The 15,193-nt window shown below is 38.4% G+C and overlaps 1 protein-coding gene across 1 annotated transcript in view; it reads left to right on the top strand.

Annotated features, from left to right (window-relative positions):
- sema6bb (sema domain, transmembrane domain (TM), and cytoplasmic domain, (semaphorin) 6Bb) overlaps window positions 1–15,193 on the top strand; it is a 96,293-nt gene that overhangs the window by 6,586 nt on the left and 74,514 nt on the right. The window contains exons 3-4 of the mRNA XM_037698168.1: window positions 10,050–10,110; window positions 10,244–10,306. Of these exons, the coding sequence (XP_037554096.1) occupies window positions 10,050–10,110; window positions 10,244–10,306 (124 nt within the window). The remainder of the gene's footprint in view (window positions 1–10,049; window positions 10,111–10,243; window positions 10,307–15,193) is intronic.

Below are 15,193 nucleotides of genomic sequence, written 5' to 3'. Positions count from 1 at the left end.
AATTGGACGATAGTTTGCACAAGCTGTGGTATGAAGTTACGTCAGCTTGGGTAGAATTGTTGCTCAAAAACACAAACGTGTTTTCTCTTTGAGACAAACCGCCCAACCAGTGGTGTAGTCTACATTTTTGTACTGGGTATACTGTGCTTAGAAAGCAAAGTACACCAGTTAGTACAATGCAGTGGTCCGTTTCTTTTGATTTTTAAGCATATTGAACATTTTCAAATTTCTCTGATGCTTATATTTGAATAAATGTGCAACAAACTTTGTACAACAGTTGGCTTTGCATTAAAAACATGTTATAGAATTTATAAAACAGTATCAAAGCAAAACATGTTCATGTATTAAGTAGTAAATACAGAAGTATTAAATATACAAAAAAAAAACAGGTTGAACCAACTCAGTGTGTCTATAAAATGTTCCAAATGTGTTGACAATGACACAAGCCCAATAATACTGTATGTCATGCATCATTGGACACTTTTAAGTGGGTATACTGAAATTCCCAAGCTTTTCTAATGGGTATACTCCGTAAAACATAGACTACACCACTGCGCCCAACCCCTTGCTGAGTATTTTTGTTTCCCTAGTAGTTCTCCATCTGTGTTAGATCTCTATGCTTTTTATTATTGAAACCATGCAGATACATTTGTCCTGAACTTACAAGTTCAGGACCTGAAATTTGATCTTTGACCACAATAATGTTCTCTGTCAGCATATTTTTAAATAAGTTTAAACAAACGCTAAATTCTCATTTTTTCTTTATTCAACATTACTCACACAGAACATTTTCACTGAGTCAGCAGAAGAGCTGGCTTTCAGTTAAAAATGTCTAGTGTCTCTCATTTTCTTCCTTTCTAAAGTTACCAGAAAAAATAAAACAATAAAACTTACTGCTCCTCAAACTAAATCACAAAGCTGCAGTGAGTAAGATAAAAAAAAAAAAAAAAGCAAAATTGAAAAGAAATATGAAGGCGGCTTAAAAGGTCCTAACCTCAAGTGCCTGTCAGAGCAGAAGGACAAGGTTCATGAGTGGGTCACGTTAAAATTTAAGGAAATGTTGACAGTTTATGTGGAACCAGTGTTGACTTTCTATCGCCGGGGTTAAAGGGGCGGGAGACCGTTCTAAAGTAAGAATGAAGACATGAGCACATTATTTACACTAAAACAAGATCAACGCAGAGTGAAACACAAGCCCTAATGTTAAAGTTTGAGATAAATTGTGAGCCAATGAGATGATTTAATTTCTAGTTTATTACAAATTTTGTTCAAGAAAAAAATAATCTGTCACAAACTGGATCGACCTGAGCAAATGGGCAAGATATTACAAGTACAAGAAAATGGTATTGTAGTATGAACATATGCTGTCATATATTCATAGATAAAACGGATTCTTTCATTTTTCTGGACTGTATAATAACGTGCATCTGAATTTAATAAAATGTGGACGTGAGACGTTAATTATCTTTGACTCACCAACGACAGTGGGTCATTTATTAACAGAATCAAGTTTAACACATCACACATTTACAGTGGGGAGAACAAGTATTTGATACACTATTGATTTTTCAGGTTTTCCCACTTGCAAAGCTTGTAGATGACTGTAATTCTTATCATAGGTACTCTTCAACTGTGAGTGATGGAATCTAAAACAAAAATCCAGAAAAATACAATGTATGATTTTTAAATAATTAATTTCCATTTTATTGTGTGAAATAAGTATTTGATCATCTATCAACCAGTAAGAATTTTGGCTCTCACAGACATGTTAGTTCTTCTTTAAGAAGCCCTCCTGTTCTCCACTCATTACCTGTATTAACTGCACCTGTTTGGACTCGTGACCTGAATAAAAGACACCTGTCCACACACTCAATCAATCAGACTCCAGCATCTCCACAATGCCCAAGACCAGAGAGCTGTGTAAGGACATCAGGGATAAAATTGTAGACCTGCACAAGGCTGGGATGGGCTACAGGACAATAGGCAAGCAGCTTGGTGAGAAGGCAACAACAGTTGGTGCAATTATTAGAAAATGGAAGAAATACAAAATAACGGAAAATCTCCCTCAGTCTGGGGCGCCATGCAAGATCTCACCTCGTGGAGCATCATTGATCTTGAGGAAGGTGAGGAATGAGCCCAGAACTACACGGCAGGACCTGGTCAATGACCTGAATAGAGCTGGGACCACAGTCTCAAAGAAAACAATCAGTAACACTCTATGCCGTCAAGGATTAAAATCCTGCAGTGCACGCAAGGTGCCCTTCCTCAAGCCAACGCATGTCAAAGCCCGTCTGAAGTTTGCAAATGACCATCTGAATGATCCAGAGGAGGAATGGGAGAAGGTCATGTGGTCTGATGAGACAAAAATAGAACTTTTTGGTTTAAACTCCACTCGTCATGTTTGGAGGAAGAAGAATGATGAGTACAACCCCAAGAACACCATCCCAACCGTGAAGCATGGCGGTGGAAACATCATTCTTTGGGGATGCTTTTCTGCAAAGGGGACAGGACGACTGCACCATATTGTGGGAAGGATGGATGGGGCCATGTATCGTGAGATTTTGGCCAACAACCTCCTTCCCTCAGTAAGAGCACTGAAGATGGGTCGTGGCTGGGTCTTCCAGCATGATAACGACTCAAAACACACAGCCAGGGCAACTAAAGAGTGGCTCCGTAGGAAACATCTTAAGGTCCTGGAGTGGCCTAGCCAGTCTCCAGACCTGAATCCCATAGAAAATCTTTAGAGGGAGCTTAAAGTCCGTGTGGCCCAGCGACAGCCCCGAAACCTGAAGGCTCTGGAGGAGATCTGTATGGAGGAGTGGGCCAAAATCCCTGCTGCAGTGTGTGCAAACCTGGTCAAGAACTACAGGAAACGTCTGATCTCTGTAATTGCAAACAAAGGTTTCTGTACCAAATATTAAGTTTCATTTTTCCGGTGTATCAAATACTTATTTCACACAATAAAATGGAAATTAATTATTTAAAAATCATACATTGTATTTTTCTGGATTTTTGTTTTAGATTCCATCACTCACAGTTGAAGAGTACCTATGATAAAAATTACAGTCATCTACAAGCTTTGCAAGTGGGAAAACCTGAAAAATCAACAGTGTATCAAATACTTGTTCTCCCCACTGTACATTAATTGGCAAAAATTGAAAATAACGACAGCTTATTAATCAGTTTTACAGGAAGTAAACAACACGGCGATTGTTTTCTCACTTCCAGCAGAACAACATTGACCACACGGCGGTGGTTGAAAAACTTTGCTTCAGACATTTCTAAAAATATCTGGAATGATTTGCTAGCAGGATAGAAGAATTTAAAGATGGGAAATGAAGTTTATCTTGAGAGAGATGTGTGAGGGAATTTGTCTGTTTTAACCAGAAACATGCACGCTCCTTTGGACCAGCTTGTCCCAAAGGTACACTTTGGTTGAAGATCGACTTTTTACCTTTCTGAAGATCTGTCAGTTCCGGCGTAAAGTTCACTTCGAGCCACTTTTCAGCGTCTCCGTAAGAACAGCTAAACCTCGGGAGTCGTGAGATCATCCAGAACAGACTTCATAATTCCTCTGAACTTCTCTCGTCCAGCTTAGTGGCAGATGTACTGAGCATGCTGCATTCCAGCATTCTGGACTCTGGAACTGCCGAGTTTCAGAACTGCAGAACTGCTCAAGCTCCTTCAGAACTTCTTCATCTACGCCAACTCCAACTGGAGGTGGAACCTCTTGCAGAACTCTCCATCATCAGCTGACTCCAACTTGGGTTGAACTAGAAAGTACCAACATTTAAAGGGCTCTATTTCCGGTTCATTTGGGAGTTTCTGATTGGTCGATGGACCAAAACAGAGGTGTGTTTTGTGATGTAAGGTGTTATGAAAAGTCAAGGAAAAAGATTAAGATTGTTTAAGAACAGACAAAAGATATTATGAAGAACTTCAGACTTCGTGGAGTCAATTCTCTAGTATCTTGCTGTAAAAGTTAAACATGACATTTCTTTTTCAGTAAACTTGCAGTTGACCGAAACTTGAACTTTGACCAACTTACACACTTGCTCACTTCAAACAGACGATCAAGAAATTGAATCATTACTCTGTAACATATTCCAACTTGATTTCACTTTGAATGAGGATTAAGAATCATTATTACTGTTTCACAGTTAATAAAAATGAGTAGTTCACTTCAACATTTAAACATTGTTTGAACTAACACAATTTGATTATCAAAACATTTGTAAAATGGTAATGATAATAGAAAGTAGTCTTCTTTTACTTGATTAATTCAAGAAAGAAAGTCTTAGGATGGGTCAACCTGTATTTCTGGATTCAAATCAATGAAATGACAGTTTCTGTCCCATATGGTCCTTAAGGTTAGGACTTGACCTTAGGCCTAGTTCACTACAGTATTGACCAATATGTTTCTGCTGATGGACTCCGCAGTGTCATTTCTTAAAGACTAAGACGATTGTTCCCTAAAACAACTTGTTAGAGTTATCCTATTATCATGCTGAGACCCCCAGTCTTGTTTGCACTAGTTCTTGGCCCGGTTCTGTACAGATGAGACGGGCCCAGCTGCTCTGAGTGAGCTTCCCAGGGTCAACATCCGATAAGGTGTATTTTTTTTTATTTTGCTGCCTTCCACCTGTAGATAGATTTGCACTTTCATCCATTTTCACAACCAGAAACAGATAAGACCAATGATGTCACTCCACTGATACACTCTGATAGGCTGTGCTCTCGGAATAGAAGGCGGAGCCAAGGGCCAATATAAGCTGCGGCATTCTGTGAAACGGGGCTTCCGCTTCCACTGCCGGTTAAGACGAGTTGGACGGACGTCTCAGCGCTGAACCTGTAACAGTTTCCTGCCTGATGAACATTAAATTGGTAAAATGAAATTATATCTCTTGATTTATTTGAGGTAGAGCGAGTTTCCTCTCCATCTGGGAATAAAAGAACCAGACGCCGAAAGTAGAGAGTCAGACTGGTTTCAGGAACGGACCCAGTCCAGATTCTCACAAACTCAAATGATTTCACAATCCCAACATTCATTAAACACCACTGACCACCCCAAAATCCAAACTTGAACCCAATGGAGGATTTTTGGACTTTACCTAATGATCTGAGAGCAGCATCATCAGTGCAGCTTGTTGAAAAAACATCAAATATAGCTGTAGACCAATCTGTTTTTGAGGGGTGATAGTCATATGTAGAGCTAGAAGAGCACTGCAAGAGTACATCTTCAATCAAGGCCAGTTTTACAGCTTATAAAAGGTAATCCAGCTGAGCTGCAGACTTGAATGTGTCATATTTTTCCAATGCTGCACCACTCAATCAGGTTGTAGAAAACTCACGCATCTGTTTTTGCATAACCTTGCTCACCATGATCAGACACCCCTGCCTTGGTTTCTTCCTTACAGGCTGGTTATTTTATTTAATTTATTCTTCACGTTGGTTTTTATTTGCTGTGTTCAACTTTGTCATTAAAAACTATCTCTCTCCTACATACAGTTCTTGTAAAACTAACAAGCACCTAAACAAACAAAGAAAAAGATACCACAGGCTTTGCATCATTCAAACTACCAGAAACAGACGGGGTGGGGATGAGGGAAGAAAGATACAGCAGCATAAATAATTCCCTCTCCTCTTCGTTATCAGAGTGGTTGCCAGCCACGATGACTGGAAGGCCTGTTGCTATCATTCATAGTATTAATGCTGAGACAATGCTGAGGCAGCTTCGATGAGATTACGCCTGACTCTGAACCACTCCATCGGGTTAAGAATCCTTAAATTTCAAACTGTTAAGCAGTGGAGGGAACCAAGCCAGGGTTTGTTAATATTATTTTTCTTGGCTGAGCCATTCGCTGCAGGACTGACGAGGGGGGGTAATCTTTTAACACAATAACAGGAAGTGAAGATAAATTATTCAGGAGAAGATTAATCAGGTGGTACCTGTAGTCTCATTAAGTACACACTCTCAGAACTCGCTGTTTCGATAAACCGAGAAACAGAAAAAATAAAATAAAATTCTAGATAAATACGCCCAAGTTTGAAAGAGGACTCACATGAGTGGGCACAAGTACTGTGATGTACTAAGGATAACCTCCATCTGTCAAAGAAAAAGGTGAAACCAAGAGCAAACATGCAGCGCAGATGGGAAGTCAAGCTGGATGAGAGATGGGATCAATACCGCTGCACTAACATGGCTATTGGAGATTTACGGATACGCCCAATCAGAGCACGACCCTGTGCACAGATGAAGCCCACACTTTAGACCCATTTCAGCAGAGAGGGGAGCCTTAATCAATATGCAAATGGCAGCTGGTATGCACCCAGAATAGCTCTCATCAACTAGGCAGTTTTCAACAGGAATGTCAGAGGTCATCACAGAATTATCGGCTTATTGTAAGAGCAGGACAGCAAAGTTTGGAATTTTCTGAATTTATCTACAGTGTTAGGTTTTGGACCATGTGTGGGCGACATGTGAGGACATGAAAGCTTCAAAGTGACCACTTGATGAAGTCATTTATTAATTAAATTAAAGGATTCTGAATTTGACTGAAAAAGTGACTGGGCATAAAATTCAATGCAGGGTGGTTAAAGATCAAACGACATCTGCAAAAATAAAACTTTATTATTTACTCTGGAACCATTTATCATATGTATTTGGAACAATAGAAACCTCTGCAAAGTTATTCTCTTATCCATTGTTACCCATTGTTTTTCTGATAAAGTTTAAGGCAGGCACGGTGATACAGTTGGGAGAGCTACCATCCTTCAGTGACAAGGTTGCTAGATCGAATCCCATCCGGGGTCTTTCTGGGTGGAAAATGTATGTTCTCTCTGTGCATGCGTGGGTTTTCTCCGTGTACTCCGGTTTCCTCCCACAGATCAATAACATGCATTTTAGGCTGATTGGTAACTCTAAATTGTCCCTAGGTGTAAGTGAGAGAGTGAATGGTTGTTTGTCTCGTTTGTCTCCATGTGTCCCTGTGATGAACTGGAGACCTGTCCAGGGTGTCCCCTGCCTCTCACATAGAGTGACTGCTGGATATGGGTACCAGTGACCCTCGTGACCCAGAAAAGAAGAAGTGGATAAAAGATAATGGATGGATGGATGATAAAGTTTAAATAAAAAACTACATCTGATTTGAATACATTGCATAACTGTTGTGGCTTTAGTGGGATGAGCAGTAAGAAAATGGTAAATGGATTGTACTTATTTATGCACTTAAATGTATTTTGTTTGCAGATGATACTACTTTTCTTTGTGTGGGTGAAAATGTTGTGCAAATGCTGAAGATGGCACAAACAGAATTTGTGAAAATACAAAATTGGTTTCAACTAAACAAATTATCTTTAAATGTAGATAAAACAAATTATATGATTTTTAGTAATAACAAGAAAGTGCTTGATACTCCATTTAGAGTCAATGGAATTGAAATTAATAGAGTCAATGAGGTGAAATTTCTGGGTGTCATCATTGATGAAAAACTAACATGGAGATCTCACGTAAAAAACTTAAGAACTAAAATAGCTAAATCGATTGCAGTAATGTACAAAGTTAGAGAGTTATTCAATGATAAAGCAATGTTTCTATTGTATAATGCCATTATTGTTCCACATTTAATTTACTGTATTGAAGTCTGGAGTAAAGCAAATCCAATTTTTATTTTACAGAAAAGAGCTATAAGAATTATTACCAGAAAAGATTATAACCATCCGTCAAATATATTGTTTCATCAGCTAAAGATATTAAAATGTTATGACTTGGTTGATTACAATATCTTACTGTTTATGTATGGGGCCAACAAAAACATACTACCTACTAACATTCAAGGGAAATTTGTTAAAAGAGAAAGTAATTATTATCTTAAGGGGATGGAGATGTTTGTGAAGCCGTGGTGTCGCACCAGTCTGAAGATGCGATCCACTAGATCTCAGGGTATTAGATTGTGGAATGATCTGGAGGTTGATATTAAAAATGCCAAAACTATGTACATATTCAAGAAGATGATAAAAAATTGTTTTAAAAAAATATTAAGATAATGTGAGTTCATAAAAATTGTTTACAGTTGATCTTATATTTTAGCTAAGTTTTTATTTTTTTATTTTTTTATTTTTTTTATTAATTCATCTTGTTTTTGTATAGTAAATTTGTTTGGAGTATATTTTGGGGACAAGGGGCAGATATTATAAGAATTCATTCTTCTTCTGCTGCCTTTCTTTTTATTTCTGTGATTGTATATCTTTTTTCTTTTCTTTAAATTGTATTATATTTGTTGTTTGGATGAAATGAAATGAATAAATAAAACATACATACATACTTATATAGCGCCTTTCTATCTTATGGAGATACTCAAAGCTCTTTACAACACAATCAGTGCCTCATTTACCCATTCACACAGCACTCTACTAGATCTCTACAAAGCTAACTGAACAAATTATTCTAAAGAGACCAATCAGAGCTTTATCACATTCATACACTGATGGGACACACATCGGAGGCAATGAGGGGTTCAATGTCTTGCCCAGGGACACTTCGGCATGTGACTGCTGGTGGATTTGAACCCCCAACTCTTGCATTGGAGGACAACTGCTCTAACCACTCAGCCACAGCCACCCCAGTATAAAGTGTGCTTTGCCTCTTAAACTAGATCTTAAAACTACTGTATTATGTTAGATGAACAGCCATGCATTGCAAACGTTACATTAAAATAAAATAATAATAAAAATACATGGAAGCATGAATATATCCCAGGAACAAGGTCCTTTGGACAGAGGAGAGCAAATTATAGGTTAGCTCATCAAGCTTAGTGGCACATTTGACGAAAATCAAATGCGACAAAAAAACTCCACACCAACTGTCAAGCAGAGCGGTGGAGATGTGATGTAAAAAATTATTTTTCAGCCACTGAATTCATCGAGTTGAAGATGGATTATTCTGTGTACCAAAGTTTTCTGGAGTCACTGATTATGCTTTTTTTCTGACAATTGAAACTTGACCCAAATTAGGGCGGCTGTGGCTGAGTGGTTAGAGCAGTTGTCCTCCAATGGAAGAGTTGGGGGTTCGATTCCACCAGCAGTCACATGCCAAAGTGTCCCTGGGCAAGACACTGAATCCCTCATTGCCTCTGGTGTGTGTCCCATTGGTATATGAATGTGATAAAGCACTGATTATTCTTTGTATAGATCTAGTAGAGTGCTGTATGAATGGGTAAATGAGGGCACAGATTGTAGTGTAAAGTGTTTTGAGCGTCTTGATAAGATAGAAAGGTGCTATATAAGTACAGTTCTTTTACCATTTACCAAATTGGGTCATAAAGAACATTGGCCTAAAATAAAGCAGCAAATCTACTGTAAAATGTCTAAAGATGAGATGATAGATATGTTTTTTCATTAATGTCACCCATCTATCCTGCTATTTTCTTTTAACCCAGTTTTTCATTTCTGGGTCATGGGGAAGCTGGTGTCTATCCAGCTGAGGTACGCTCTGCACAGGTCACAAGTCCATCATGGGGCCACATGACAAACAACCATTCACACTTTCACTCAATGTTTCAAGTTACCAATTAATCTAACATGCATTATTTTGGTCATTGAGAGAAAACCCCTGTGTGCACGAGGAGAATGTAAACTCCACACAAAAGACTGGTAGGCAAACCTGCGACTTTCTTACTGTAAGGTGACAGCTCTAACAACTGAGCTGCCGTGCCACTTGTTATCATCATGTGGTGTTACATTTTAAAGTTAAAAAGGCATGCATTTTTCTTTTATAATGGTTATATTTATAGTGTCAAAGCTAGCCACATTCAGTGTACAATGGGAACATTCATATTCAGAGTGTGTAATAAATGTCTGGTCTGGCTTTATTCCAAAATCATTGATATACACTGCCCTGAGCGAGCAATAACATCTCGTTTTTTACTCCGGGATAGGGCCTTATATTCATAGTTTGCTTAATGCAGTGTCTTGCCTTACTCTAGACTTCTAATAATGCTGTGTTGGCAAACTGCAGCTTAGTCTCTCTTTCTCTCTCTGTTTCTCTCCAGGGATGATCTTTTCCGGGTGGAGTTGGACAGTGTTGCAGGGGATGAAATGTTTTACAGCAAAGTAAGTTTTTAAACAAACACAAACAAGAATTTGAAACATTTTGACAGCTGTATTCTGCTTTCTGCAGAAGGGTACATGATCATTAAAATTTACATGACCAGCACTATTAACAAATGTTTTATTTGATTTTTAGAAAAGGACATGGGAGTCAAACAAGAATGATATCAGGATCTGCAGGATGAAGGGCAAACATGAGGTGAGAGAGTCTTTTTATTAACTATTGATTTTTTTAAATCAACAATTTAGGCTTGAAAGGAAAATTGCAGTTGCCCATTCATAGATCCGTCAGTCATAACATTAGAGTCCAATCATAGGCACATTCATCAAATTATTCATCAACCACGGTTTGTTCTTTATACAATATGTTGCGTCAAGTTCTTACTTTTCTTTAAAATTTGAAAATTGTTTTGCATAATTGAATTCAGTAATTCAAAATGATGCAATTCTCCTGAAAAGTCCTCAATATGGATGTGTATTTTGATAACAGTGATTACCACGTCTACTGTAGATGGGGTAAAAGAGGGAAATGGACTAACTTTAGCCCAAGCAGTAAAATAACACTTGACCTAGAAGTCTGAATGACTTTGACTAGTCAAGTGCGTCACTCTAAAGGTAGCACAGCAAATGTATTAATAGACACAAGACAAATAAATGTCTGCCATATTGAATACAAATGTCAGCAGCTTTTACTCATGGCAAGTTATTTAATATTGTTTGTATAGGTTGGTACAAATGATTGTCCAAATTAAGGTAAAAACTAATAAATTCCATCCATGGATCAAACCACCCATTGTCTTTTACCTGCTTCTTCCATTTCGAGTCGCGGGTGTCACTGGTGCCCATGTCCAGCTCTCACTGTGCGAGAAGCAAGGTACACCCTGGACAGGTCCATCACAATAAACTCTTGCATGTAAAACAACTTTCAAAACGAAAGTAAGTTAAGAAGCTTTTATAAAGATGTTTAGGTCATACTGTATATGTGATTTGAGAGTTCATAAGTCTATGAAGTGAACGGCAATTCTTTTTATATATGGCATTCCTCATGGCTCCTTTCCTGGCCCTGTCCTAATTTCATTATAATCCTTACCATAGAGGTCAGATTTTGGGAAATGTATTGACAATTTTCACCATTTTGCTGGTAATTGATGCAACACTCAATAAAAAAAGGAGCAAGCATTTTTGGAAAGTTTTACTTATCTGTTAAGTTTAAAATTCACAAAGCATATCAGTTAGGGCTAAACAAACTTTTTATTACTAACTTTAATCTCAAAACCTGTTCTTTTCCAAAGATTAAAGCTTAACCATACTTTTATTTAGACTTTGACTAATTATTGAAATTTCTCATGTGGGATAAGATTAGACCTCTTATTGTCATCTGCAGCAGGTTATATTTTTATACAAACAGTGTCTGCCTCACTCCATGGCTTTTTTAAAAATTTGTTTTATTAAAACTAAAAAGTCTGACCTTGTATTTTCAAAAGGATCTTTCATATCATCATAGCTAGGTGAAAACACCAGATGCCCTTAGATGTTCCAAGATTTAAACACAAAAGTAGATGTGACTGTGTTTTTGCAGCTGCTGCTCCTGCTTATTAAAAACCATCTGTTCTCTTTGGTATTTATCTCCAGTTGAGCTTGACAGCTTAATTTAAGTCATTATGTTTTATAAAGTGTTTTTGTTTGTTGTATTCTTTTTTTATTCCCCTCAGCTTTTTTAGAGGGTGATATTATTAATGCATATGTCTTGTGTGCCACATTTGTCAAATTTTGTCCAAAATTTTGTAATGGTCATTACATGCTGGACAAAAAAAAGTTTTCTTCTTAGATTTGAGATGAAATTAAAGCCTTTTTATTTTTGCATGTTCTTTTCATACATTTATATCAGACTGCTACCATTCAGTGAGCTGTGTTTCATCTCATCACAGTTTGAATGTGCTCTATATCAAAGATCAGTGTTTTTACGCTGCAATGCTTCACATATTTTGTCACAAAATCTCAGGAAAAACAAGGCTGTGTCAGTCAGTTCTGTTTTGTGGAAAAAAAAAAACTGATTCAAACTCAAATTGCATAATTTATAGTTGAATTTCAGCATGAATGAACCATGACAGTCACATGTTTTTACTATTACATCATATTACAATATAGGTGTGGAGACTTGCTCTTCTAAAATACTAAAACATGGCACAATTTTATATTTTTGATTCATGACTTACCGGTAGTTCCTTTTTTTTTTAGTTTTTTGTGTGTGTTAATTTTTCTGTATGTGTGTGAATGTTTTTTTTAAAGTTTTTTTTTGAAGTCCTGCTTCTTGAGAATCATTCACACTGGTTGAACAGGGAGGAGAATTGTTCCTACTGGTTTAAAACTTGTTCAACCATCCTGAATTTGGACCGCGGTCTGTGCCCTCACATAATGTCAGTGGGCGTCAGGAAACCAGTGTTGTAAGAATGAGTTGGGGTGATATGTCCCAACAGCCTTCAGCAGCCCACGCCTGAATACCTCTTAGATTTCCAGTGCACAAATTCCTAGCTGGCCACACATAAACAGCACATATTAGGTTATTGTGTGTGAGCTGGTGTATACAGTGATGATGGATGTGGCTGATGGGGGAAACATGGGCTCTGTCCCCTCCAGGCACAGAAAAAATGACTTATTTAACACATTGTGAGAGAACACCTGACATTAAATCTGAGGGAGACAGTGCCAGACAGAAGCACAATGGAGAACAGAGGGGCTGAGACAAAAAGCTATGGTGCATGGGTGGGGGGTTCTGTGCTAGTCCCTGCTGGTCGACCCTGAGGAGAGCTGGGGGGGGCTGACCGAGATATGAAAGGTCTTCTTGCCCCTAATGACTGTGTAGCCTGTTAATGCCGTGAGTCACCCAGCAATGTGAGGAAGATAAGAAAGCTGCCAGGTCCTTTCAGTCAGCTCTCTGTGGTCTCCTTTCAATACAAGCGTGTGTGCGTGTGTGTGCGTGTGTGTGTGTGTGTGTGCATGAATGTGTGAATGCTCATATAAACATTCATACACATTTACTTGAAAGAAGCTATTTAAGGTTATTGTTTTCTGCTCCTGCTTAAGTCAGCTGTTTTCACTCTAAAATATACAGTACCCACAAATGTGGAGAAGAACGGTCTGTTTGTTTAGAAACACAATATAGTTTTATAAAACAGCAGAACAACAAAATTAATTTCACATCTTTATGCCAACACTTTGCAAAATCAATCTTTAAATTAAAAATATCAATTATTCTAAGGTATTCTTTGTATAAAATGTTTTGAGCTTTCAAAATGTCACATAACTTTGTTGCAACTTTTAAGTTCTTTGGAAAGTGTGTATAGGTGTGTCAATATCTTGCGCTATAAACAACCTAAGCACTAATATTTAGTCTAGCAGCAACAAAACTATTGCATGTGTTCTTGGCATTTGTGTAAATATAAATTTTCATATCATGAAACATTTTCAAATGCTCAAATTTCAGAAGAAATAGTGTGGCACAGTCACTCTTTAGTCCAGATTTGCTGAATTATCAGATCAATGCAGCTTCACTACAGATTTTCTGATGGCTACTTTAATCCACAACAGTTTCAGTTCCAATAAAAACACAAAACATGCTCAAGATCTACACTTTCTTGGCACTGGATTTCACAGTGTGGTACTATCGTGGTCGTGGTTTGACTCCCCACCATTCACATGTATTGGTGTCCCTGAGCAAGACACCCAATCCCTACTTGCTCCCCGGGTGCTTACATAGCTGCCCACTGCTCCAACTGGGCATATCTCTGGTGTGATGGGTTAAATGCAGAGAACCAATTCCATCATTGTATAGAAACATACAACGATGACAACACATAGCACTTACTTACTATGCAGAGTTTGTGGCCATAGCTAAGAGTAGGAAGAGTAGGGATGTAGTCTGCTCAGCTCCTTCTTCACCACAAAGGACCAGTACAGAGTCCACAATACTGCAGATGCTGCACCGATCCATATGTCAATCTCACGCTCCATTCTTCCCTCACTCATGAACAAAACCCCGAGATACTTGAACTCCTCCACTAGAGGAAGGACTTCACCCTCGACCCATAAGACCCAAACACATTTACTTAAAAAAACAGGAAACAAACTGATGTGGCAGCAAAACCTAGTCTGAGAGGAATCATGAGTACCACAAGGAACATGAGAAGCACAAGGGAAAAACTGAGACTATGGCAAGATATCATCAATGCACTGCTGATGTGTGAAGGATAACTGACAGACTATTTGGAATAGGCTCATGAGTACTTGGAGGTACCTGAGCTGGGCGCTGACCCAACAGGTGGAAAAAAAACATGGCAGGCTAGAAGAGCTAAACTGAGGGAAATTGCATGGATAAAGGCTCTGAGTCTCACAGGGGAAAATACAGGTACACTAAGCACAAAGTTCACAAAACCAAATAAATAAAAACACAAAGTTTGTTTTCTCAGTCATCCAGGTATATAACAACAAAAATGGTTGAATCATGTCATCTGGACTTCGTTTTTTTGTTAAAAAGAAACGTTTCGCCCCTCATCCAAGAGGCTCCGTCAGTCTGAGGCCTAGCCATCTGGTATTACCCAGAAGCCACCCTGACTCTTGTGTTTCAAGCCTGCCTCAGATACCCCTGAAGTCTGGCCTTTTCACTAATGGTTTCAAAAACACAAAGTTTGTTTTCTCAGTCATTCAGGTATATAACGACAAAAAAGTTTGAATCATGTCATCTGGACTTCGTTTTTTTTGTTAAAAAGAAACGTTTTGCCCCTCATCCAAGAGGCTTCGTCAGTCTGAGGCCTAGCCATCTGGTATTACCCAGAAGCCACCCTGACTCTTGTGTTTCAAGCCTGCCTCAGATACCCCTGAAGTCTGGCCTTTTCACTAATGGTTTCAAAAACACAGAGTTTGTTTTCTCAGTCATCCAGGTATATAACAACAAAAAAGGTTGAATCATGTCATCTGGACTTCGTTTTTTTTGTTAAAAAGAAACGTTTCGCCCCTCATCCAAGAGGCTCCGTCAGTCTGAGGCCTAGCCATCTGGTATTACCCAGAAGCCACCCTGACTCTTGTGTTT

This window comes from Nematolebias whitei, chromosome 3 (genome assembly GCF_014905685.2).
Source record: "Nematolebias whitei isolate Nwh7 chromosome 3, NemWhi1, whole genome shotgun sequence".
In the NCBI taxonomy this organism is placed as follows: domain Eukaryota; kingdom Metazoa; phylum Chordata; class Actinopteri; order Cyprinodontiformes; family Rivulidae; genus Nematolebias; species Nematolebias whitei.
This window is presented reverse-complemented; position numbering and strand designations above follow the sequence as displayed.